The sequence below is a fragment of the Hevea brasiliensis genome, chromosome 14 (genome assembly GCF_030052815.1).
Source record: "Hevea brasiliensis isolate MT/VB/25A 57/8 chromosome 14, ASM3005281v1, whole genome shotgun sequence".
Classification (NCBI taxonomy): Eukaryota; Viridiplantae; Streptophyta; class Magnoliopsida; order Malpighiales; family Euphorbiaceae; genus Hevea; species Hevea brasiliensis.
The window spans coordinates 89,444,460-89,468,255 of record NC_079506.1 but is presented as its reverse complement, the minus strand read 5'-3'; the positions used below and the strand labels follow the sequence as shown (position 1 = coordinate 89,468,255).

Genomic DNA, 23,796 nt, shown 5'->3' with positions numbered 1-23,796 from the left:
CCATCAATTCCTTAACAAATTCACAGTGATTAATTAAACTAATTACCTCACTATGAATCGAGTTCCGAAGTTGCAAAAACAACTGAGCATCCTCCCTTAGCCAAGTTTGTCGTGTATCATCAGTGGGTGGATCTTTAGTAAGGTGATCATCTTTATCAATGCTACGCAAATAGACCCTAACAGTCTTACTCCATTTCAGGTAATTCGAACCATTAAGTTTGTGTTCCGTGATCTTAGTCATCACCGGAATCACATCAGAAATAACATTCTTATTGTCTGCCATTTTTTGAGACAAAGAAAACTAACCGAAACACTAATCCAAAGTGCTTATAGCAGCAAAATAACCCAAAATCACAAATCAAGCAAATACCAAAATAGGATCTGAGAGCCAAACCTCAGGAGTCCTTTAACGGTATACTGGATCAGGCAACAACACACAGTGGTGGAATGAGGGGTTTGAGGCGACGCCGGCGATGTTGATAGGGGTTGAAACGGCCGGTCGGTGGCCAAGGTCTCTCCTGAGCTGAGTAGTGAGAACAAATAGTCACCCTAGATTGATGACCTGCTCTGATACCATGTAGAAAGAGATGAGTAGAAAGAGATGATTCTCATTGATTTCAATTAATCTGTACATGGGTATATATATATATATATAATTGATTCCTATAATTGTGTTCTACTAATTAGGAAGAAATCGTAAATAAGAAATCCTAAATAGGAATACAGAATACAGAATATACAGAGAAATAATATAGTGATTGACTTTTCATAAATAGTGATTGACTTTCCATAACAGAAATATTATGTTTTAGTCCTTAAAACTAACATTTTGTAAAAATCATTCAAACGAGCTCTAAAAATTCTAAAATTTTTCCCCGCGATCCTTAACAAGGTCATAAGATTGTTGCAATAATAATTCTAATTTTCTAATCACCCATGAATATTTTATAAATTTTTATTCTAAACCCAATAATAAGTAAATAAAGAAACCTAGAGTTCAGGTTTACCTACGCCAATTTCGATGCTTGGAACGCGTCCGAGGCGTGTGAAAATGGTGAGGAGGACTGCAATTGTGACCCAATTCTGAAACGGCTCTAGCAACTTGTCCGTTCAGCTCGAAATTACAGATCCATGGGTCGGTCAATTTTCCATGAAACGAGGGTACCTACGCGAAGTCTACAATACAGGAGTTAGAATATAATTCTTATAAAATTAAATAAGCTCGTTTAATGCCCGTAAAAACACTACGAATTTCGTGAGACCCACCGAATTTTCGTTGTCGAAAAATTTTAAAATTTATATTGCCACGAAACTCTTACCGAGTAGAATACGCAGGTACTCTCAGAATCTTTGTAGAGTTCTCAGTTTGGGAGAAATTTACCCTAAAAATCGAAATGAGCTAAAATTTCTCGGGTTAAAATTGGACAATCCGCTTGATGAAAAATTGTGATCTTAGTGTCTATGGGAAGCTCTCGAGGAGTAGAAGGTGTTTGGGACAAGAATCGATACAATTCGTAGCCTGATCGACCGGTATCACGATGGGAAGGCTAAAAGTCGCGCTGCTCGAGGAGGCTTCTTTGGGCGCATTTTTTGGCGTCCTAGGGCGGCGGTTGACTAGGGGGAGACTTGGGGTGGTGCGCCGGTAGCTAAGGAAGGCAGGGTGGCGGCTGGCCAGCGAGGTGAGGAGAGAGGTGAGAGAAAATGAGAGAGAAAGGGGGCTGGTCAGGTGACACGCGAGGGAAGAGAGAGAGAAGAAAAAGTGAACCAATCCAACTTGATCGGTCCAGTTTGAGTTGGCCGGTTCGATTCAAGGTATCCAAAATTGAATTTTTACTCTATCATGGGACCAAAAATGAGGCTAAAAAATTTCGAAAAAATTTCAAAAAACTCGAAAAATTTTATGGAGTCCAAATATATTTTTAATTTTATCACATAATCATTAAATTAATTTTAAAAAAATTAATGAAATTTATTATTTTATGAAATCAAACCCAATTTTTAAAATTCAAAAAATTTCAAATAAATTTTCATAATATTTAATATAATAAAATACTAATATTTTATTATAAAATAATTATTTAAAAATTAAAGATGTTACAAATAAAATCTATTTAAAACAAGAATTTAAATGAAGTCTTTAATTAATTATGTGATTATAAAAAAGTGGCGTTTGCTTAAGAGCTTTTTCCTAGCAGATTGGATTGGATGGATCATAGCCTATAAACAGGCTTAATCATTGCATACAAAATTTACTATTTATTTTGCAAGGATGGAAAGTGCATTAAAGGTCAAAAAAATGAGCATTTTTCTATTACATTTGTAATAGTGATTAAGAGGTTAAAAAATTAATTTTATATTATTTTAAATATTATTAATTAAATTATAATTTTAAAAATTATTTAATTATTTTAATTTTTTACAATTAAAATATATTAAATTTAATTTTAAATTTAAATAATTTTTTTAATTTAAAAAAATGTATTTTTCTCCCTAATGAATTCAACAGTAATAATAAATGCTATTATTTCCTTAAAAAAAAAAATCCAATTATTGTACATAAATATCTCCTCCTTTTCTTTTCATGGTACAATAGAGAAATTATTTTCATCTTCCTTTTTTTCCCCACATTATTCCTCATTCTTTTTCTCTTGCTGTCCTCCACTTTCTTCCAAGTACCACAACGACATGACTCCAACAAATTCAAACCTCTCCTCAATCAATACCAACAAGCCCCACATTTCAAAGAAATGAGCCTTAATATTCACCACTTGTGACTTGTGAGTATGATATATATTTACTGAGGATAAAACAGCTTAGCAAATAGAAGCTCATTCCAAGTATCTTGAAGGCCAGGTAAACACCAATGCGCACAATCTGCATAGCTAACAGGGTTAGCTATCTGCTCAGGAGTCAATGGATTCCATTGCTTTTTGTAGATAGAAGTGTGCGCATCTTTTCTATAACTTGATAGTTGAGTAATGTTCAGAAATGATATGGGGAATTTTGATTTCCCGAACTCTTCTCTGATCACTTCCATTATGCTTTTCTGGCAATCAGAACTCCAGTAAGTTGCATCATCAATCAAAGTTGTTTCATTGTAACAGTTGAGACCCGGTTGGCCTCCCCAATCTATGCTCCTGAAGAAACATCAAACATTACGTTGGGGTCGAGCGAAGTAAATGGCCCATGGGAAAGAGCGAGAGCTTCCCCCTTTTGTATAGCTTGTAAAAATGGACAAAATCAAAAAGAAAAGAAAAATCAAGAAATTGTGAGTCTAATTTACTTACTGTCCATGAGAAGGTGACATGCTGGTGAAGAAGACCCTAGTTTTCCTAGGGTTCATATTCTTTCTCACCCATCTCAACATGCTTCTCATCGCCATCCGGTATGCGTTCTCGGTGGATAACTCTACAATATCTTTCACTTCATCTTTGAAAGAACCTTGCCTGGAAAATATAAACCTTCATTAGAACTATGTTGAGCTAGCTAGGGAGACAAGGACAAAAGGGTATAAATACATTAGTATGATCGATGAAGGGAAAGAAGAGTTACAAGATTTTCATATTTTGGCCAGTCATCCACCATAGATAAGTATTGAAGACTAAAATATCAACTCCTTTCCAATGTCTGCCATGTTTGTTGATTGAACCTTTCCTTACAATCCTATCAGATATCCTATGGATTACAGCATTATCTGAATTTGATTCAAGAAGAAATGGTGCCCAGTAGAACTCAATTGTGGCATTGTACGCCTGAACACACAAGAAATTGAGAAATGTGTTAAAGCTAGTAATTGATTAACACACATTTTGATTGCCAAGTAATATATATAAAGAAGAAAATTTTGGTCACCTTGGCCGTGAAGACTGTAAGTGAATCGAAAGTTTCCATGGATTTGGCATCTTCAGGGATGAGTCTATGGAGAAGACAGACCATAGAAACATACTGGCCACGGTTCAAAGAATCGCCAACAAACATCATTCTCTTTCCTCGTAGAGTTTCAAGCATCAATGTGGCATTGAAACTGCATTTAATTTGTAATAAGCTTATAAATGTCATATAGAAACAACAAGATCAATTAAACTTCCAAAGCAAATTAATAAACGATATCAAAACAAGGATCATGTAGAAATGTTCGTGAAATGATGAGAAATCTTTAAATTGTATCTCTTTTTTATTGGATTAATTACATATAGAGATGAATCTCTGAATCGAAAAAAACAATAAAAATCGTTATTGCTTCAGAATATCTGGATTAAAATAATAATAATAATAATAATGATGATAATAACAATATGCATTATATATTAATTAATCACTGATTGACAAGCTGTGTTGTATTGACATTAACCATTAAGATTCCTGATGAAGATCAACAATTGACAATGGAAGAGGGAATTGAAGATCGACAATTAGATCCAAAGGTTCCATCTCTCAACTCTCTGAACTGGCCCCCCAACCAGAGATGGGTCAACAATAGGCTACGGAAACTCCAAAGCCCAAGCTCAATGAGGACAGACTCTATAAATTTGAACATTAAATATTGATTAATTAAGATGAGGTGCAGTTATTATAAATAATTTAATTTGATTAATTTAACTTCTCCTTAATTATATATTATTATTTGTCAATTTAGCATTTAACTTTTGAAGTTGAGAGGACTTTTCATAGTTTTTGCTAGCTCATATATATACAATTTTATAATTTGAGTGATTGATAAATAGTTTTTTTTTTTAATTTTCTTAATAATATTAACAAAAAATAAATAAATATTTTCGATAATTTAAATGGAACCATGGAAATTTTGAAGTTGTTCACCAACACAACACCCACCAAGAAAATTAAGTAATAAAGGAAGAAGATATTAGATGATCACGAAATCAATTTCCATGAAAATTATGAATGCAACACTATCGAACAAACAAAAAAAGGCTTTTAAAGAGAGAAAATAACGAGAGATTTAGCTGAGAGAAGAGAAAAAAGACCTTGGAAGATTACAGCCATGGGGTTGCCATCTCCATTTTTGATACTCCTTATCAGGCCTCCCATGTTCTTGGCAAGTCAACTGCGGCTGAATGTAAGGACACTCCGATTCCTCGTAAAGTGGATGAGTTGATGACTCGTCCTTCACCCACCTCCCACTGAACACATCACACCCTTCTGGGGTTTTCCCAATGGCAAAAGGTAGCTTCTCCCACTTCTTCTCTAACCCAAAAACAATAACCAAACTCAGTGAACAAGTTTTTCTCAAAAATATTAAAATCGTTTGCAGTCTTACTCACCGGTTCTCGTTAAGAGTGTGCCGGATTTGGGGTCGAGTCGGCCGAGAAGGCACATGAAGTCTTCTCCATAGAGAATAGCAACGAAGAAAATGAAGGCTAGAAGAGTGAAGAGATAAGGAGAGAGACGAGCTTTTCTGATAAGGACAGAGGAGGAGGAAGAAGAAGAAGAAGAAGAGAGAGGAGACTTCATTTTCCTTTTTGGTGGGGTGTTGTTTGCAGTACTTTGTCTACATATGATTATGCTTTAAGTGGATGTTTTAACAGGTTTTTGCTGTTGTTGTTGTGTAGTTAATTTCAATAATTCGAGGACCTGTTGTAGTTGAACTAATCATGCGCACTTGCCACTACAAAAAAAAAAAAAAAAAAAAAAATATATATATATATATATATATATATATATATATATATATATATGTTTCTTTTGCTTTTTTTTTTTTAAGTCTCTTCATTGATATATTGTTCTTCTAATTTATAGTGAACGCTTAGAGGGTCAAAAATTAAATCAATTGGATTTGAATTGAAATCGGATTGAAATTCATTGGTATGATTTAGTTTTGGACTAAAATTTATTTTAAAAAAAATAATCATTAAATTTAATTAATAAAAAAGTAAGCACATTAATTAAGACTAAATTAACTTAATTTAATAACCGAAAGTATATCATTACCTGATAAATTTATATTTGAGTTCTCTTTATTTTTTCGCCGTTATATATTAAAAAAGTTATATATTAAAATAGTTGCATATTAAGTATAGATTGGAAATGTTTTTCATATATTATTATTATTATTATTATTATTAGAGAATGATATGACGTGAAACAATTAAAAAAAAAAAAAAGAAAATTTGGATTTCCTAATTAAAATTTTAATTTGGTAATATATTGTGTATTTCTTGCAAGTCAACGGAAATTGGTTAGCTAACTGGAAGTGAAAATTTATTTGAACCCATAAATAATCATTGTTCTCTTCGTAAAATTATATGATTTGGGTGTGATGGGGTCAATGGCATGAACTTACAAAACAAATAATAAATTTATCAAGTGTTTTTTATGAGAAGCTTTTAAGCGTAAATTAGAGTGGATATAAGAGGATAATATATCAAATTTATTAGCAATGAAGATGATTTGAACTCTTTATATAATATATAATAATTAATTATTTAATTATTTGCTAATATAATTGTAGAGATATATTTATATTTAATTGTATAATTATAGGCATAATTATCTTTAATAATCTTATCAAGATAGAGATTACTAGATTTAATTGAAATTCTTTTTATTCGTTGGATGAGTTTTATAGTGATTGAATTGATTTAGAACCAATGGGCTATTCGAAAATTTGACCGAATTACTGATTATATATATATAAATTTTTTGAGATCATATGTATTATTTTTTACAATTATATATATAAGATTTACTATTTATATTTTAAAGAGAATTCATATTTTCATATAAATAAAAAATATTGTATTATTTTTTAAATGTAACACTAATTTAAATAATTAATTCAAAATTAACTGCAATAATAATAACAATAATGGTAGTTTTAAATTTTTTTTAGCAATTTTAGAGAAAATACATTAATTTTAACTTAAAAATAATTTTTAATTAATATATTTTAGATATTACTTTTTTCAATATAATGTTGGCACAAGGAATAATAATGTTAGAAAAACCTTAGCTTTTGAGGAAGGGCTTGATGAGTAAGTGTGATTTTAAGGGAAGTTATAAATTTATTTTCACTTATAAGTTAAGGCTGTCTCAAAAGACAACATATAATTTCCTTTACTTTTTAATACACAAATGATTAATTCTCAAGTGAAGGTCCTTTAAGAAAAATTATTATTTATTTTTTTTTTATTTTAATAAAATTAATTATTTAATTTATATTAGTTTTATACACACAATTATACAGTCCATGCATAACGCTAATTTCTCTATTTTGAATAAATTGACTACAAAAAAAAAAAAAAACTTAATTTAAGCTGAACAGGGAGTTAGGGATGGCAATAAATTGAATATTTGCAACTATCTAATTTGACCGAAGCTTAATAGGATAAATTTATGTTGTACATAATTGAGTTTAAGATGAGTTCGAATTTAAAAAATAATACTGAAATTGGGTTTTGGATTTTGAGCATTGGGTATCCATTAATAAAATATATCTTTGTTATAATAATATTTATAAAATTTTATATATTATATTTTAAATAAATATAATTTATAATATTTTATAGAATTATTAAAATTTTAAAATATAAATTATTAATGAAAAATATTTTTATATAAATTATTAATTAGAATATATAAAATGAAACCGGCTTGAATATTTTTCAACAATAATAATCATAGTCGGGATTAATTTGAGTATTAAGGATATTAATCAATTTGGATTCAGGTAAAATAATTTTAGTAAATACCTTACTTGCTTTTACCTCTAAGAGTGACTAAAAAGCAAATGAAATAAAAATATAAAAAATTAACTAATAAATTTTTTAAAATATAAAGAGTAAGTAGTTAGTCCCTTTAAAATAAGGGACTAAATAATAAGCTTCCCAATTGTTTAATTATATTGAAGGTGCAGGTGAGAATTGGTGATATTTCAGTGTCAAGTGGTTGGTACTCTTCCTTTTCTTTGGTTATTGACAACAAAAACCATGAGATAGTTGTCATTCAGCCTAAAATACAAATTGCCAGTTGGAATTCAGCCTAAAATATAATTGCCATCTAACAACCATAACATACACTAAAAAATTTATTATCTAACTAATGATTATTATTAAACTTAACAAAGATGGTGATGAAATGATCACATAATAAGCAAGAAAAATGATAAAAGAAATCTAATGTTTCTACACTTAACCAATAATCATTGCTAAGTAGACTCAATCATTAATTCGAATCAGTTCAATTTTAGATTAGGATCATTGATTTTAAATTGTGAAACTAGGAATTTAAAATTATATTACTCAATTTTCCCTAATTTTAGACTTAGATTTCAATTCTGATTTGATTCGATTTTGATCCATTTTAATGATTGAAATTATTTCAATTTTTTTTAAGAGAGAAAAACCAATTTACGTTTGATTTCTAAATTCGAACCAGACCGCGTATGGGTCTATTATAAGGTTAACAATCAATTTTTTTTTTTTCTTTTTTTCACATTTCTGTGTTTTCTTCCCCACAACTAGAAATAGAGATTAAGATTTGAAATTTTGAACTCTTATTAGTCTTGCTCAACATTAGGTTAGAGGATAGAAAGGAAAAAATGATTTGAAATTTTGAACTCTTATCAGTCTTGCAGTGCACAAGTATGGTTCAGAAATGAACAAATTTTCGAATATTAAGCAAGACTGTTATGCCATTATTTCTTCCACTTTCCAATCTTGCAGAAGAGGGTGAAAGGAATAGTTCTGAAATGAACAAACTTTCGTTTTATTAAAAAAAAAGTTCTCTTTACCTACAATAATAAATTTTCAAGTCAAAAAGAATAAAAATTATCTTTTTACTATTTTTTTTATCTTTATAATCAAATTAATTAATAAAAAATAATTATTATCAATAAAATTATTTTATTTTTATTTAAATTTATTAATAAAATTATTAAATTTATATATTTTATTTATCATTAATAAAAATTTAATTTATAATCACCTAGAAAAATAATAATAATAATAATAATACAATAATAAATTTTAAATTTTAAAATAATATTTTATAGTAACAATAAATAATAATTTATAAATTTATTTCGATTAAATATTAATTTAGTGATAGTTAAAAAATATATATATAAAAACCTACAATTATAAATTGAAGGGACTTTTTCTAAAATACAACTGTAATTGAGATATTTTATTTGAACAAATTATGGTGAAATGACTGAATAAAATAATTATCTAAGTTAAGAGATGGTCGATACAATTTACCCATTAAAAGAGGGCATAATTCACCATTATAAAATCAATACCCACTCCAAAGATTAGTTGAATTTAGGACACTATAATTATGATGACACTATTGAGCAGAAACCTTTCAAAATCAGTTAGGTAAAACTGGTAGTTGGTTGAGCTTCATCTATTCATAAGAACTAATCTCCAATAATACTAATTTTGATATGAGAAGAACAGAATCAGAAACAACAGGGACCCAACACCTTTCTCCAATTACAACCACATTAGCAAAGGTATTAAAAATGGCTGGTGAGTGATATATATGACCGTTTCTCCAATTACAACCACATTAGCAAATGTATTAAAAATGGCTGGTGAGTGTTATATATATGTATATTCTCAGTTTTCTTATTGCAGAAAACAAAAGACTTTGGAGGATCAAAGGAAAACTGTGCTGGGGCCAAGAAAGATAAGTTACAACAGCAGAAAGGATTTTGCAAATATTTTATTTTCTGGCCCTTTTCTCCCTTTCTTAAATTTGTTTCTCTAAGATAGCTATTAAATATCCAATCTGCACTGCTTCTTCTAGTCTATCAACATGCACGAAATAAAGTATCCCTACTGCCAGTTCTGTTTCAGTCTTCTGCCACTTTCGAGGGCGAAATTCCATATAATGCCTTCACAGTTGCTAAATGCTTGCAATGTAACACTACGATCTCATGCATCATCAAGGATTCAATTTCGCAATGCATAAACAAGAAGTTTCCCATAGGAAAGTACCGAACCAAACGTATAAAAAACACCAGGTACTCATCATTCAAGTGGATCACATGGCAGAATAAAGCTAAGAACAGTAACAGTAGGCTGAATGTGCAGATATCGATTGTCCATCCACCATGTCTGTCCAACCATGGTGGACGGAGGAGATACCTAGCAAAATTTTGGTCTGCCCCAGTTTACAGCAGTTTCATTGATACTCTCATGCAGCATCAACCACACACAACCTCCAAAAACTTTTGCAAATTTTCTACCGTGCAAAGACAACCATCAGTGAAGAATACAAATACCTGATAAAGTTTACTCAAGTAGGATTATCTGAGGCTTGAGGATGTCATTTTTCGAGGAAACTTGGGTAGAGGGGATAAAAGTTGCATTGTAGGTGGGGCAGTGTGGAGCTGAGGCAGAAAGGATTGGGATTATAGTGAGTAGGGTTGGAGTTAAGGAGCAGAATTGGAGCAATTGATGATGGATTACAGGTGAATAATGTACATCAAAAAACTTGCCTGAAGAATAGCTAAAAGAATTTCAATAAAAAAGAAATAAAAACAAACACTTAGCTACTAGAGATATTATAATCAAATAAATATTACTGAAGAAAGAAATTGTGGGAAAAAATGAAAATGGGGATATGGTTGCACTGGTGTACAAGTCAACAAAAGGGCAGGACATTTCTGCAAAGGATTTCCAAAGTCTACTTCAGTGAGATGGTCACCTTAGACCATCATCAATCATTGGCAACTTGTGTAAAAGTTTTATAGCACAGCCCAGATGTCTCAAAACTGATTCACCACTAAATGTGGAAACGAATTGTAATAGCTTAAAAATTGACTGGAGAATAAGAGCTTCGATAACCTTCTGTTGGTCTTCTAAATTTCCGCACCAGAGATGCACAATAACTCTGCAAGGAGATTAAAATAATACATTCCTAAGTTCAACAAAATGTTATTCTTTTCAGATGTTTTACCAAACATGCCTATTATAGGTAAAGTTTGATACTACTTTGATTAATTGAAGTAGTCAGCAAATTTATTTACATTGCACTCCATTGGCTTTTCTCATTCTACAGTTGATCAATCAAAAGTTGTAACTAAATTAAGAATTTCAAATTTTCTTCCTAATCTGTCTCACATTCAGAAATCCTACACTCTTATGAAACTTGCAGTTACCCAAAACCTAATATTTTCCCTCTTTTTAATTGCATCATAATTACACACTTCTTCATCCCCCTTTTGATAGAGATTAGAGTGAGGCAGTCTTACACTTCAAAATAAGAGATCACAGCTGCAAAATATTTCAACTTCGGGAGCTTTGCAAAAATAGATATCTGTTTTATGAATGAAACCTTAATGGACCTTAAATTCTGTGAGAGTATTATTTTGCATTAAATTTGTTTAATCAATGATTTCAATCCCGCACATAATGCCATATGTGCAGTCAAAGAATATTTGCATGCCGTGTTTTACACTACAGAAGCAACAGATGAAAAATTTGTGGCGAAACCAAATACATAAAATAAATACCTGTGTTCTCTGAGGCAATCTGACCCAAAAATCCAAGTTTGGAATCATCTGATAATTGATATAATAAGAAAACAGAATCAGTTAAAATTATAAGTTTGTAACTTACAGCAGCAGCCGAAGTAATGTTGATAAATTACACTATGAACTTGTTAACTTTCAGTAAAGAAAAACACGTAATGCTACTCGCAGATTTCTAAGCTGCTTGTGTTTAGTTGGTATAATAATATAAGAAAAGCAGTAAAATGGCCAAGACGCATGATTGTTTTCAATACATGACTAAGTTTGTGTTTCCAAATAGTGGAAGTTGGTATATGGAATGACACATATTTGAGAAACAAGAGCATTAGGTATCACATCTACTTCAATCTGAATATATTTTTTACTTCTGGTTGGAAAGTAAACTGATCAAGCAGCCTTATTATAGATCTTTGCAACTTTTCTATTGCTTCTCTGCCATCCTATAGATCATGTTTAGGACATTGTCATTTGCATTAAACTGGCTATTCATGCTAGAAGCCACTGGAATGACAAAGCACAGTGTTGCAGGCCTCAATAGTTAGTTGAGCACAGAATATCAACATATTCTACATGCTTGATGTTCCAAACAATCTAACAGCATGATAACCACCAAACACATAGTCCGTTTAGTCATCTTACAAAAAATATCTTAAGGAGACTCAATCACTTTCTTTATGCATATATTGCACAGATATGAACAATGAGGCTCCATAATGTGGAGATGACATGAAATATAAATTGCATTATTAAGCAAAGATGTCTTCTGATAAGATAGTGTGTCATTGACAGTAAAAATAGTTCAAACAATCAGGAAAGAGATTGAGAGATGAGGCATACATCTAAACCACGAACTCCAAGGAAGAAGTATCGATAAACTGCACCAACCAACATATACCCTCCAAAAAGGCATAAGATACTGAAAATTAAAACTATCAGTCAATCAAGATGACTCATTTATGATAGTTTAACCAGATCAAAACTATTCATGAAGAAAAGAAAAAGAATTGAAATCCTTACATGATTACCAAGATGCCAAACCAGCCCCATCCTCTCCCATGAACAGACACAACTACAGCACAACCTGAAGGATGTTGTAGTACTGCAGCCTGTTACAGTAAAAAATTACAAACTTGAAAATTTCAAACGCAAGTCAAATCCTATGAATCCACTACTTTTTTAAATGTTCCAAAACCTTAGTTGATTGGAACAAAATAGAATTACAAACTTAAAACTTTATCCATGATAAAACTACAAAATCCACAATTTTACTAGCTATCCTGTTACTTTCACATGCTAAAATCTTTTAGCTCACTGCAAAAAATACAGGTTCACTGGTTATAACACATTATCCATTATACATCACAACTTGCAACCAAAAGCAATGCCCTTAAAGAAGATCACAACACATGCATAACGTGGAATAGCATGGAATGGGTTGAGAACATTTTTTTCCATAGCAATGTAAAAGCTATCAATTGGGCCATTTAAGCCAAAGAAATCAGGCTGGATTCCTTTTTTTTTTCTTTAAAAAAATGTTTTTTATATTTCTAACTTTTAACTAAAGACTACCAAACAAATGATGCATATCATCATTAATCTCCAGAACGCCATCATTAGCAAGCAAAGGCCTTCCTGTTAAGTGAAGTAACAGCAGGGAGAAATGAACACTTCCAATCAAATCAGTCTCAAGAAATGTAGAATCAAGCAGAAAACTATATCCCGTGTCCTTGATTTTATTGAAAGAAAGCACGAGATAAGAAGCAAAAGAGCTATCAGTATAACATTAGGATTAGGTGATTACAATCTGTGATATGATATAGCCAACACCTGATATCCAAGACATGCAAAAACACAAAATGATTCTCAAATATGTAGTGATTGCCAGGAACTTGATTGTCAACAAATTCCAATGACACACCATTTATAATAGACTTAGAAATAATATTTATTGTTCAAATATACAATCCTGAAGAAGTTAAAGGGGTCTGTTGTACATTTAAACCTGTGAACTCAATCTGTGCAGCACATATTGCTTGCTGCTGGAAAATTTTTAGCAACATAGGGCTGATAAAATACTTTACAGAACACTGAGCATTTAAGTGATGCATGAATTTCAGAGACTTACATAATTGCAGGTCCCTAATTTCTCCAGTGAATGTGGCCCCTATGAAGCAGAGTGATAACGAAGTCAAGGAATAAACAAGGTACTACCAGCTTTAGAGAGATTTAATGCATTAGAATAAGCAGGGGAAAAAAAAATTCTCTCACTTGAACACCATTTGAATCGCAAATGACAGATACAGAGAGTGAACAATTCTCAGAGCCAGAGGACGTCTTAACATAATTTGACATCGTAACAATGACACCCTTGTGTGGATTCTGCTTATCTGAAAAATTGATGATTATAAAGAAAATGTTAGTGCTTGCAAGTGTATTCATATTGAAGGGTCGAGTGGATCACTCTCACAATCTGGAAAGCATCATGTACCTTACCAAGATACATAACTGACCCTCATAACAACAATAGGCACAAAATTTTTATTCAAAATATTTGAAGGAAGAACTATCTTACCAATGATGCTAGTGATAGTGCTTGAGACGTCTCCAATGGTAGTGCATACATCATAACCTGCAAATGTAACATAGGTCTATTTAAAATACACAAGGGAAACTCTCCAACCTATATGACCAAACCAATATTCCAAATGACAAAGACCAATAGTTGAGCTCCTTTTTGCCTAAAATTTACAATACAGGATTCTAGGAAACCTGTTATCCTGAGGGTGAGCCTGATGTTAAAGAAAAAATGTCTTCTTACCAAATCCTCCCTTCCCCATGGTTCCCAGGAGTATGAACCCAAATCTGTTACACACTAGCAAAAGTGCATTTTCCATGTCCTTCAAGTAGCTTTCTATTAGGTCATGCCAGAGTTTTTTTTTTTTCCCTTCATTCTTTGATGAGTCCTAGTTTGTTCTGTTTTTTTGGTCAGGGAAAAAACCAAGTTCATTATGGAATTCACAAAAATAAGGCTCAGATTGTTCCACAGGAATCAACTATGATTTCCCAAAAGGACCAATCCTTCACAATTTGGTAACTTACTATAACATTTACACAATGACATAGATGACAGTCATGCTCTGATAGGAAGGAAAGAAAACAGTGATACAGTGACTCCCATATCCGATAATAGTGCTGAGATTTTTCTTTTTTTTTTAATTTTTTTTAAGCAGTGGACTCATGTTCTCCATTATGCATACATAATCAACAATATAGTCAGTCTGCCTACATGAAAGAGACAAAAAGAACTTTTCCGTTTCAGCAAAAAGAAAAAAAGTTATATTTGAAGAATGAAATACGGAGAGATCAACTTGAATGTTACAGAAAAAGTTTGGATAGAGAGGGCCATTTACGTTTGTGATTGACATCTGCTATTAAATTGCAGGCTCAGGCTGTAACAATTTATGTGACTTGGGAAAAAATTTTAGCAACATTCTCTAGCTTAGTGCACAATGCAAATATACAAGGCATACTTCTTACATTCAAGAATTTAAATTAGGCATATTAATTAGAAAATTAGCAATAAAAAATATACAAGCCTTATCAGTTAGGTTATGACATGATAAAAAAGGATCAACACTGTTCAGGAATCAAATATTCTAGACATCTGAGTTCATTGCACTCTACAACTACTTGAAACGGACACTCCTAAACTAAAGAAACACAGCATAAAGAAATTATCCATGTACATTAAAATATCTGAAAAATAAATATGCACATGCCTCAAAGACAGGCATTTTTGCAATGCTATTTACCTCCTATGTTGTTTGCCAGAAGTGCACTACATTCCATGCCACAATGTAATGGCCCCCCACAATCCTACAGAATCAAAAAGACGGTTAAATCCAAAGAAAACCTGATATACATAATGTCTGAAGAAAACATTTACTTTATGATACCCAGCATACATAATTCAGTATAATAATTGGTGTTAAATGGAATTGGCAGGAAACAATGCTTGAAAATTGTTGCTTCTCCCACATAGTGCCTCATGAACAGGTAAAGCATGAAAAGTATTGCATTTTATCGAATATATGAATGTTTGGCACCAGATTCTAATGAAAATATGAAATGTTTTAACAGTCCAGTGGAAAATCTATACAAGGTTCTACTTAGAGAGTATCCCATATGGTCTAGATATCCTTCCACATGATAATTCTATAGTTCAAGTTGGATAGAATACAACCTTTCAGGGAAATGAATATGAAAATAACAGTACTTGATAGGAAGGTAAAATTATGTGAGAATCCTATATAATGCATACTTCACTAAGTTCTTGGTCTACCAATTTAAAATCGAAAAATAACTTCAGATATATCTAGAGAAGAAGCATTTTACCTGGCAGTCAACACATCTAGGTGGATCGTGATTAAAAATCATTCCATTGCATAGCTGGTCCACAGAGCCAAATAAGATAAATTCAATGGCAAATCAACTAAAAGTTATTGGCAATAAGTGCATAATGGCATCTAAAAGGTTATTATAAAAAATAAAAATAAAAGTAAAAATAAATAGCTATGTGGCTTTCACATCACACTTCTAACAATATCATCAACAAGTCTAGGTGGATCGTGATTAAAAATCATTCCATTACATGGCTGGTCCACAAAGTCAAATAAGATAAATTCAATGGCAAATCAACTAAAAGTAATTGGCAACAAGTGCATAATGGCATCTAAAAGGTTATTATAAAAAAATAACAAGAAAAGTAAAAATAAATAGCTATGTGGCTTTCACATCACGCTTCTAACAATATCACTGGGATTCCTTTTCTTTCTTCTTTTGTATGGCTCGTAGAGTTGAATTGCAATATGAAAATATAGCTAGCTTATACCTCAAAATCCAATTATCATTCATGACAACAATATACAATTTTCAAATTCAATTCAATTGGGACTTTAATCTCTCAAAAATAAAAACAAACTGCTTACAATAATCACAATCATGACATGGAAAATAAAGAAATTAAGAGTAACCTGATAGAGCCAACCTGAAACCAAAGCACAGATTCGTTCACTGCCACCTTGTAAAACCTACAGCAGAAAAAATGGGCATATTACTAAGGATTGGACCTAATTGACACAACTACTAACTTAATGCTACAGATTCCATTATCGAAAATTTTCATGCTGGATTAATATGTTAAAGAAATTATTATTCCCAAATGGGATTTTAATGTTTAATATAAACCTTTTCGATAAACCCCCAAGATTTCAATAAATTATGAACCATAAATACCAGGTCTATAGCACTACTAATATGACTTGCCAATAGTAATACAAGTAAAAAGCCCACCAATGCATTTGACCTTACAAGTTTCATTCAAATGCTAAAACGCTAAAGCAAATATTAAAAAATGGTTTCATCTAATTCCCTCCTTGATTAGCATGTACCAAACGGTTATCGTTCATTAGTAAATAAATAAAAAAACAAAAGAGTCTAGAATAATAGGCAATGGTCTAACACTAACGTAAAGAATATTCAATGAAGCAATGTATCAAACATTACGAGCACAAAATAAAAGAATCAAATGAGAAATACCCAGATCAAGAAACAGAGAAAGAGAGAATACCCATCTTCGCTGAGTACACCATGAGGGAATTTCGGGATAGGAGACGTTAAACTGAAGTTGAAAAGCTTGTGCCCATCAACAAAACTGAGTTGACAGACTGCAGCCACAGGGTTTAGAGACCCAAATTGGTGTAGAATCGCTACAGACACAATAGTTAGAAAAAAATTCAAAGAAATAATTCCTACTGTCATTTTTTACCAATTCAATTGTGTTTTGATCTTCCCTCTTTTCTTTCCGTTTTACCTATTCATTGTTAGCCGTAGAAGGCGTATCATAGAGAGAAGAAATTACATAGAAGTTGCGAGCTCAACGATGCTGGGCAAAGCGAAGGTCCTGAGCATTTATTAATGAGACGTGTGAAACTGAAAACGAAACGAGCAAAACTTCCAAAGAAAAAGGACATTTACTTTTCTTCGCTATTTATTTTTTCTTTTCATAATTCTAATAGAAAATGGCTTAACGTGCTGGGCCGGTCCGGACGGAGGTCCAGCTATATATATATATATATATATATATATATATATATATAACTTATTACTACCACTAGTTAATGTGAATTTTTAATTTCTTAATATTAACATAAAAATTTGATTAAAATTAATATATATCTATATTACGGATTATAATTGAAAAAAATGTATTTTATTGTTAACAATAATTAATTTTAATATGGTATATTAAATTAACTAAAATTCATTAATAATAATAATAATAATAAATATGTATAAATTTATCATAAACAATGATTAATATGTATATATTAAATAAAAATTTATTAATTTTATTATTATTACTAATTAATACGTGACTTTTTAGTTTCTTAATACTTAACTAAAAATTTTAAATAAAATTAATACACGTCTATATTTATGAATTATAATTATAAAAATTATTCATTAGTCTTATTAATATCACTAATTAATACATGACTTTTAGTTTATTAATACTTAATATAAAAATTTAAATAATATATATATATATATATATATATAATTTTAATGCATCTTATTTTTATCTTTTTAGCTATATTTTACCATTAATTATTAATAACTTATATGTATATATTAAATAAAATTTATTGTCTTACTAAATTTATGGTGATATTATTATCACTAATCACTTATTAATATGACTTTTCAATTTATTAGTTCTTAACATAACATCTATATAAATCTATATCTATATAAATAATATAAAACTGATTTATGAAATAATGTCACAACATAAAATTGAGTTATGATAAAAAGATAAATAAGCTTATGACAAGTAAAATGAAAAATAATTAATCAATATAAAAATGGCATATAAAAATTCCATAGTCACAAGTATACATGATGAATTAATACCATGTAGGAAAAATTCACAGTATGTACAACATTGCAGACGTCAAAACACGAGGGTGGAAACATTGTTTGCTAGTTGAATAAAGAATGCATGGAGGAAAGACAATTAGAATCTGGAAAATTTCCAGGATGATACTTTGTTAAATATAACAAATTCATGGGCCCCTGTGAATTTTTTTTTCACATATTAGTTTGAGCTTTTAGCCTGTGTAGTTTTTTGTTATAGAACAGCCAATGTGCTTTGTCTGTCACAGAAAATTTTTACAATCCTATTAGTTTATTCAGAATTCTCTGCAACATGTTGATCCTCTTGCTGACCGAGTTACTGAGTCAGAGACTTTTCATCAATTTCGTAAACGCTCTGCAAAGAATGATGTCCAATGAGTCTTCTCTACGTAGAAATTTTCTACCACCCTGCTAAGCTACAACTTCAACGAGTCTTGTCTATGTACAAATTTTCTACAACCACATTAACCTGTTCTGAAATTTCTACAACGTGATGTTTCCTCTGCAGACCGTGTCAACTGGGTGAATGCTGGAGAAGATCTACATATCAGTAATAGGAAAATGATATGGACTTAAAATTCCTGATATATACAAGTCTTTTCTCCATGTCTTGTTCGCTAAACCAACACCAATTAGGATTACTTAAATAAAAAGCTGCATTTGTAGTGAAACTTTTGCTTTTAACTTTGGGAATGGGGTGTGGATACTTCTGGTCATGTTTTTACATCAATACTGTTGTTTGTCTGTTGTTCTTTCCGTCATCGACATTTGCAATTGCTGGGAACGACACCGATAGACTAGCTTTGCTGGAATTCAAGGCCAAAATAGATGCTGATCCTTCTGGGGTTCTGAGCTCGTGGAATGGTTCCATCCACTTCTGCCAGTGGTATGGGGTTACCTGTAGTCGCCGGCACCAGAGGGTCACAGTATTGGACCTCAATTCCTTGAAACTTGTGGGCACCATATCTCCACACATTGGAAACTTGAGCTTTCTAAAGGTACTAGACCTTAAAAACAATAGCTTCCGCCAGTATATTCCTCCTGAAGTTGGTCGTTTGAGAAGACTGCATACACTCTACTTATATAATAATTCACTCAGCGGTGAAATCCCATCCAATCTTTCTACGTGCTCTGATCTTACTATTTTAAGTCTTGTAAACAACCACCTAGTAGGAGAAATTCCAGCTGAGCTTGGCTTGCTATCGAAGCTCCAATATCTTTCTGTATCCTGGAACAATCTATCAGGAAGTATCCCTCCTTCTCTTGGCAACTTGTCTTCTCTTGCTACTCTTTCTGCAGCGTTAAACAATTTTGTTGGGAACGTTCCTGAAGCTTTTGGGCGACTTAGAGATCTGACTTTTTTGGGCCTTACCATGAATCAGTTGTCTGGCATCATCCCTTCCTCGATCTTCAATCTTTCTTCTATCACACTTTTGGACGTAGGAAGCAATCAATTTGAAGGAAATCTTCCCACAGATTTATTCATCTCTCTTCCAAAACTTGAGACCCTGAGCATAGCCTATAACCAAATTAATGGTCCCATTCCTAATTCAGTATCCAGTGCTTCAAATCTACGAGAACTTCAGTTGCAGGGAAACAAACTCACCGGGAAAGTTCCTTCGTTAGAAAGGCTGAATGTTCTAGGGCTTTATATTGATCACAATCTTCTTGGAAAGGGAGAATTTGATGATTTGGGATTTATCTGTTCTTTGACTAATGCCAGCATTTTGGACGAGTTGTATATAAGCAGGAACAACTTTGGAGGGGAAATACCTGAGTGTATTAGCAACTTGTCATCTAATCTTGCAATGTTGTCACTATATGAAAATCAAATATCTGGAAAAATTCCAGCAGGCATTGGGAATCTCGTGAACTTGGAATCAATAGAGATGTATAAGAACAAGCTTTCAGGTATCATTCCCCAAAGTATTGGAAATCTGCAAAATCTAGTGAGATTGATTTTGGATGAAAACAAGATCTCTGGACCTATTCCATCCTCTCTTGGAAATCTAACAAATTTAAATAGACTTCATTCTGCTGACAATAACCTTCAAGGTACCATCCCTTCAAGTCTAGCTAATTGCAAATATTTGCAACTGCTGGATTTTTCTCGTAACAATCTTACTGGTACCTTACCCCCACAGGTTATTGGACACTCATCCTTGTCGATTTATGTTGGTTTTGCTCAAAACAATCTCAGTGGTTCCCTTCCAAGAGAAGTAGAAAATTTGAAAGACCTGGGTATCTTAGATGTCTCTGACAACATGTTATCAGGTGAGATACCAAGCAGTCTTGGGAGCTGTATAAGACTTGAGTACCTATACATGAAGGGGAACCAATTCCAAGGGCCCATTCCTTCATCTCTGAGTTCATTGAGAGGTCTTCAAGTTTTGGATTTGTCTTATAACAATTTGTCCGGCCAAATCCCTGAATTTTTGGGAGGTTTTAATTTAACAATCAATCTTAACTTATCTTTCAATAATTTTGAAGGCAGAGTGCCAACTGATGGGGTCTTCAAGAATGCAAGCATTACTTCAGTCATGGGAAACACTAAGCTTTGCGGAGGCATACCTGAGTTCCAACTGCCTGCGTGCAGCTTCGAAAGGTCTGACAAAAAGAGACTAAAGGTCATTGCTGCTACTATAGCAGGAAGTTTAGGAGCAATTTTGGTGGTTTTGTCCCTTGTATTTCTTTTGAGATTAAGAAAGAAAAGTCACAAACCCGCTTCATCCTACTCAGAAAATTCCCTTCTGAAACTTTCAAAAGTGTCATATAGAGATCTCCACAAGGCCACTGATGGGTTCTCCTCAGCAAATTTAGTTGGTACTGGCAGTTTTGGGTCTGTATATAAAGGAATTCTTGATGAAGGTGGACCAATGATTGCTGTTAAAGTGCTCAACCTCCAGCACCATGGAGCAGCTAAGAGTTTCATGGCTGAGTGTGAAGCCTTGAGAAATATCAGACATAGGAATCTTGTAAAGATAATAACTGCATGTTCAGGTGTTGATTATCAAGGCAATGACTTCAAGGCACTGGTATATGAGTACATGGATAATGGAAACCTTGAGAAGTGGTTGCATCCACCAGTATCAGTAGATGGCAATCATGAGGAACCAAGGAATTTAAATCTTCTTCAGAGAGTAAATATTGCAATTGATGTTGCTTCTGCAATTGAATATCTCCATCATCATTGTGGAAATCCAATAGTTCACTGTGATCTCAAACCGAGCAATGTTCTACTCAATGATGAAATGACTGCCCATATTGGTGACTTTGGACTAGCAAAATTCCTCTTGGAAAACATCCAGAATAATTCTACTAATCAATTCAGTTCTATTGGATTACGAGGAACTATTGGTTATGCTCCTCCAGGTTAGTTCATTTTTGCTCTTCCCATGTTATTCACATTAGCAGAATTTGAACTTCATAGCATCACAATACAATGCATTATTATTATTATTATTATTATTATTATTACTATTATTATTACCCTTTAAGATTTCTTTTTTATTTGTATACATTACATACAAACCCCTTTAAAATCTCTTTTACAATATCTGATGTGGGAACTGCAGAGTATGGATTAGGAAGTGAAGTTTCAACCTATGGTGATGTTTATAGTTATGGTGTTCTCTTGCTGGAGATGTTTACGGGGAAGAGGCCCACAGATGACATATTTAAAGAAGGTTGGAACCTTCACAAATTTGCAGAATCAGCTTTACCAAATAGAGTGGATGAGATTGTAGATCCAATTCTCTTTCAAGGAAAAAGCCATTTAGAGAATCCAAGGAGCGGAAGCGATAACAAAACTATGATGGAATGTTTTATTTTCATGGTTGGAATTGGAATTGCTTGCTCTGCTGAATTGCCAGCAAACCGAATGGACATCAGTGATGCTGCCAAAAAGTTGTGTCTGATCAGAGACAAGTTAATGGCCCCCTGATGGAGAAATGTACACCTGAACCAGCAGGTGATGATACCGCAGATATGTTTGAGTGATATTTTGTTTCTCTTTTCATTTGAGCAAGAGCTTGTTAATAAATCTCTATAAATAACTTCAATAGTTGATACCAGAGTTCTAAAATTTTCTACTTCTGTAGGTGCCAAGGTTGAGAAGTGTCAACACTTACAAAATATATTGTGCCATGCGCGGATATTGCAGAGATGCAACCTTTATCTTTCTATGTTGCATTTAGTTATCAACCTCCAATGTATAGTGTATATATATATATATATATATATATATATATATATATATATATATTGTTACTTATGGTTAGGAGCATACTCGGGCAGCTTAAATGCAGCATACATAAAGATTTTTAATAGTTTTTACCATTATTATTTTACATGTCTCTGAGAATTCCATCTGATCGAGTTTGCCACAAACCTGACCTGGAATAGTGGAATTCCAAGACCATCATGAAAATTAACAGGAGAAATCAAGAAGAAGAAGAAGAAGAACAATGCATTATAATAATCTACAAACATTTTGAACAGCAACTCAATATCAAATTTAAAACACAGGCTTTTCTCTAAATATGTAATTCTCTGAATTTAGGACATATATACAATTTAAGGTCGAAAAACACACAACGGAGAATATATAATGACAATAAGAAAAGCATTACAGATTACGAAAAGACACTTACACAACTGATTATGAAGAGCATACACACTACACATCTCCATTTATTCACTCTGATAGCAGGGCTTACGTTGCCTTGCTGTTTTAGTTAGAGTAGTCTTTTCATATAATAGGATTAGTAAGTCTACAAGGCTGCAGTTTACCAATTTGTGACTAATGGACTCACAAATTATAGGCTTTTTTTCAAAATAAAGTGACGAGAGTGTTATTAATGATAAAGTTCAGAAACAAAATAATAATTTAATTGTAATTGTATTTCTTTTATGATTGAAAAAATATGTTAAAATATATTTCAAAATAGATGAATAATTAACATATTTGACATAATAAAAATATTTAAGATAATTTTTTTTTTAATTAAAGAATGAAAAGTAATAATAATAATAATAATAATAATAATAATAATAATTTACACAATACTTTGAGCCTGTAAAACGAATTACAATTTTATAACAACCATGGATTATGAAGTGTTGAAGGAAATATTCTATATTAGAATTTTGATATCTCTGCACTTTTTTATAGAAAAACTGTGCGAGGGTGGTATGACGATGATCTCTTTGGCAGGAAACGCTCAAATTGGGAGGTGAAGTATAGCTATTAAGGGCCGGCAAATAGAATAATTAGGAAACTGTGACCCTTAGTATATATATAACAAAGAATGAAATTG

General features: G+C 32.0%; 3 protein-coding genes across 3 annotated transcripts; 1 reads left to right on the top strand and 2 right to left on the bottom strand.

Moving 5' to 3' along the window:
• Positions 1-2,498: 2,498 nt before the first annotated feature.
• Positions 2,499-5,604, bottom strand: LOC110645544 (protein trichome birefringence-like 33). The gene is made up of 6 exons (XM_021798751.2): positions 5,283-5,604; positions 4,986-5,205; positions 3,853-4,024; positions 3,553-3,752; positions 3,288-3,446; positions 2,499-3,137 (listed from the first exon to the last, which is right to left on the bottom strand). The coding sequence occupies exons 1-6, from the start codon at positions 5,470-5,472 to the stop codon at positions 2,795-2,797; spliced, it is 1,284 nt and encodes a 427-aa protein (XP_021654443.2). The 5' UTR covers positions 5,473-5,604; the 3' UTR covers positions 2,499-2,794.
• A 4,898-nt stretch (positions 5,605-10,502) lies between these two features.
• Positions 10,503-17,555, bottom strand: LOC110645530 (uncharacterized). Its single transcript, XM_058133771.1, has 12 exons — positions 17,421-17,555; positions 17,130-17,268; positions 16,548-16,590; positions 15,896-15,949; positions 15,313-15,376; positions 14,073-14,129; positions 13,769-13,887; positions 13,626-13,664; positions 12,518-12,606; positions 12,338-12,416; positions 11,483-11,530; positions 10,503-10,860 (listed from the first exon to the last, which is right to left on the bottom strand). Exons 1-12 carry the CDS (start codon positions 17,530-17,532, stop codon positions 10,780-10,782), a joined length of 924 nt encoding a protein of 307 aa, XP_057989754.1. The 5' UTR covers positions 17,533-17,555; the 3' UTR covers positions 10,503-10,779.
• Positions 17,556-18,712: 1,157 nt separating this feature from the next.
• Positions 18,713-22,717, top strand: LOC110645541 (putative receptor-like protein kinase At3g47110). The gene is made up of 3 exons (XM_021798747.2): positions 18,713-21,850; positions 22,054-22,448; positions 22,579-22,717. The coding sequence occupies exons 1-2, from the start codon at positions 19,171-19,173 to the stop codon at positions 22,419-22,421; spliced, it is 3,048 nt and encodes a 1,015-aa protein (XP_021654439.2). The 5' UTR covers positions 18,713-19,170; the 3' UTR covers positions 22,422-22,448; positions 22,579-22,717.
• The last annotated feature ends 1,079 nt before the right edge of the window (positions 22,718-23,796 follow it).

Coding starts and splice junctions, on each gene's coding strand:
- LOC110645544 (XM_021798751.2), bottom strand. CDS start 5,472: ATGAAGTCTCCTCTCTCTTCTTCTTCTTCTTCTTCCTCCTCCTCTGTC. Junction 5,206..5,282: donor CACACTCTTAACGAGAACCG/GTGAGTAAGACT, acceptor TTTTTGGGTTAG/AGAAGAAGTGGGAGAAGCTA. Junction 4,025..4,985: donor CATGGCTGTAATCTTCCAAG/GTCTTTTTTCTC, acceptor AATTAAATGCAG/TTTCAATGCCACATTGATGC.
- LOC110645530 (XM_058133771.1), bottom strand. CDS start 17,532: ATGTCCTTTTTCTTTGGAAGTTTTGCTCGTTTCGTTTTCAGTTTCACA. Junction 15,950..16,547: donor AATCTGTGCTTTGGTTTCAG/GTTGGCTCTATC, acceptor TCTGTGGACCAG/CTATGCAATGGAATGATTTT. Junction 11,531..12,337: donor TTGGAGTTCGTGGTTTAGAT/GTATGCCTCATC, acceptor ATCAATTATCAG/ATGATTCCAAACTTGGATTT.
- LOC110645541 (XM_021798747.2), top strand. CDS start 19,171: ATGGGGTGTGGATACTTCTGGTCATGTTTTTACATCAATACTGTTGTT. Junction 21,851..22,053: donor TATTGGTTATGCTCCTCCAG/GTTAGTTCATTT, acceptor TGGGAACTGCAG/AGTATGGATTAGGAAGTGAA.